Source organism: Pediculus humanus, genomic scaffold (assembly GCF_000006295.1).
Source record: "Pediculus humanus corporis 1103172108302 genomic scaffold, whole genome shotgun sequence".
NCBI classification, from domain to species: domain Eukaryota; kingdom Metazoa; phylum Arthropoda; class Insecta; order Psocodea; family Pediculidae; genus Pediculus; species Pediculus humanus.
Window position 1 is genome coordinate 184,942 of NW_002987871.1, and position 2,890 is coordinate 187,831.

Here is a 2,890-nt window from a genome sequence, read left to right on the forward strand (position 1 = left end):
ATTGACTAGAAGGTAGAACAAATGTAGGTTTATCGGTAGATGAGAAACTTGGAGTACCGCTTCCAATAATTAATCCGTTAGGCTGTCCACTTTTACCGGGCTGATAAGGTTGAATAGTTGGACCTGTGAATCCGGGTTGAGTACCAAACGAAGGTTCACCCGGTTGATAAGGTTTTCCGGTTGAACTTCCTCCAAAACCTGGATGTCCAGGTTGACCAGGTTGTCCTGGTTGGTATGGTTTTCCTGTTGTACCGAACAATCCTGGAGTACTACTTCCGTAGCCAGGTTGACCAGGTTGTCCTGGTTGACCTGGATGTCCTGGTTGTCCTGGTTGATACGGTTTTCCAGTTGTACCAAATAATCCGGGAGTACTACTTCCGTAGTCAGGTTGACCAGGCTGTCCTGGTTGTCCTGGTTGACCAGGTTGGTATGGTTTTCCTGTTGTACCGAACAATCCTGGAGTACTACTTCCGTAGCCAGGTTGACCAGGTTGTCCTGGTTGTCCTGGATGACCAGATTGACCAGGCTGTCCTGGTTGGTATGGTTTTCCTGTTGAACCGAACAATCCGGGAGTACTACTTCCGTAGCCAGGTTGACCAGGTTGTCCTGGTTGACCTGATTGTCCTGGATGACCAGGTTGTCCCGGTTGTCCTGGTTGACCAGGTTGGTATGGTTTTCCTGTTGTGCCGAACAATCCTGGAGTACTACTTCCATAGCCTGGTTGTCCTGGATAACCAGGTTGACCAGGTTGTCCTGAATGACCAGGTTGACCAGGTTGTCCCGGTTGTCCTGGTTGACCAGGTTGGTATGGTTTTCCTGTTGTGCCGAACAATCCTGGAGTACTACTTCCATAGCCTGGTTGTCCTGGCTGTCCAGGTTGACCTGATTGTCCTGGATGACCAGGTTGTCCCGGTTGTCCTGGTTGACCAGGTTGGTATGGTTTTCCTGTTGTGCCGAACAATCCTGGAGTACTACTTCCATAGCCTGGTTGTCCTGGATGACCAGGTTGACCAGGTTGTCCTGAATGACCAGGTTGACCAGGTTGTCCCGGTTGTCCTGGTTGTCCTGGTTGGTATGGTTTTCCTGTTGTACCGAACAATGCTGGAGTACTACTTCCATAGCCTGGTTGTCCTGGCTGTCCAGGTTGACCTGCTTGTCCTGGATGACCAGGTTGACCAGGTTGTCCCGGTTGTCCTGGTTGACCAGGTTGGTATGGTTTTCCTGTTGTACCGAACAATCCTGGAGTACTACTTCCGTAGCCAGGTTGTCCTGGTTGACCTGGATGTCCTGGATGACCAGGTTGTCCTGGTTGTCCTGGATGACCAGATTGACCAGGTTGTCCTGGTTGACCAGGTTGGTATGGTTTTCCTGTTGTACCGAAGAATCCTGGAGTACTACTTCCGTAGCCAGGTTGTCCTGGTTGACCTGGATGTCCAGGATGACCAGGTTGTCCTGGTTGTCCTGGATGACCAGGTTGTCCCGGTTGTCCTGGTTGACCAGGTTGGTATGGTTTTCCTGTTGTGCCGAACAATCCTGGAGTACTACTTCCATAGCCTGGTTGTCCTGGCTGTCCAGGTTGACCTGATTGTCCTGAATGACCAGGTTGACCAGGTTGTCCCGGTTGTCCTGGTTGACCAGGTTGGTATGGTTTTCCTGTTGTGCCGAACAATCCTGGAGTACTACTTCCATAGCCTGGTTGTCCTGGCTGTCCAGGTTGACCTGATTGTCCTGAATGACCAGGTTGACCAGATTGTCCCGGTTGTCCTGGTTGACCAGGTTGGTATGGTTTTCCTGTTGTGCCGAACAATCCTGGAGTACTACTTCCATAGCCTGGTTGTCCTGGCTGTCCAGGTTGACCTGCTTGTCCTGGATGACCAGGTTGACCAGGTTGTCCCGGTTGTCCTGGTTGACCAGGTTGGTATGGTTTTCCTGTTGTGCCGAACAATCCTGGAGTACTACTTCCATAGCCTGGTTGTCCTGGTTGTCCTGATTGTCCTGAATGACCAGGTTGACCAGGTTGTCCAGGTTGGTATGGTTTTCCCGTGGAACTACTTTCAAAACTGGGATGTCCTGATTGACCTGGATGGTCGGGTTGTCCTGGTTGTCCCGGTTGATACGGTTTTCCTGTTGTACCGAACAATGCTGGAGTACTACTTCCGTAGCCAGGTTGTCCTGGTTGTCCTGGTTGACCGGGTTGTCTTGGATGTCCAGGTTGTCCTGGATGACCAGGCTGTCCTGGTTGGTATGGTTTTCCTGTTGTACCGAACAATCCTGGAGTACTACTTCCATAGCCTGGTTGTCCAGGTTTTCCCGGCTGACCAGGTTGTCCTGGCTGTCCAGGTTGACCAGGTTGTCCAGGTTGGTACGGTTTTTCTGTAGAACTACCTCCAAAATTTGGATGTCCTGGCTGACCTGGTTGTCCGGGTTGACCGGGTGTGTATGGTTTTCTTGTAGTACTTAATAGTCCGGTACCGGCACCTCCAAAGTTCGAATAGTCTGGTTTTTTTGTAGGTCCTTTAAAATACATTATTAAAAAAATTTTTTTGTTTATCTTTAAATTTGTTTTTTTTGGAGTTTAATTGATTTTCATATGTTAATATTTATAAATAATTTTCATTACCTTTTTCGAATGGTGTACCTATGGTTGTAACGCCATTGTTATTTTTGTTAAAAAATATGCTGCTTTCTGTTGTAATACTTAATTTTGTTACTTCGTTTTTAGGTGTTGTTATTGCTAATATATCGGGTGTACTTGGTAAGTATTTATTTGTAATTGTTACTAATTGTGGGCCGACGGATTGTTGAAAATTAGGATTATTATTTTTAACAGTTGATAGTCCCGAGGGTGATAATTCAAAAGGAGCCAAAGTTGTGATCGGATTATATGCTT

At 47.8% G+C, this 2,890-nt stretch overlaps 1 protein-coding gene across 1 annotated transcript in view; it reads right to left on the reverse strand.

The window, feature by feature from the left end:
- Positions 1-2,890, reverse strand: part of Phum_PHUM569140 (trypsin, putative) — a gene marked incomplete at both ends in the record, with an annotated part of 9,755 nt that overhangs the window by 134 nt on the left and 6,731 nt on the right. Inside the window, one exon of the mRNA XM_002432035.1 lies at positions 1-2,373. Coding sequence (XP_002432080.1) covers positions 1-2,373 — 2,373 coding nt within the window. The remainder of the gene's footprint in view (positions 2,374-2,890) is intronic.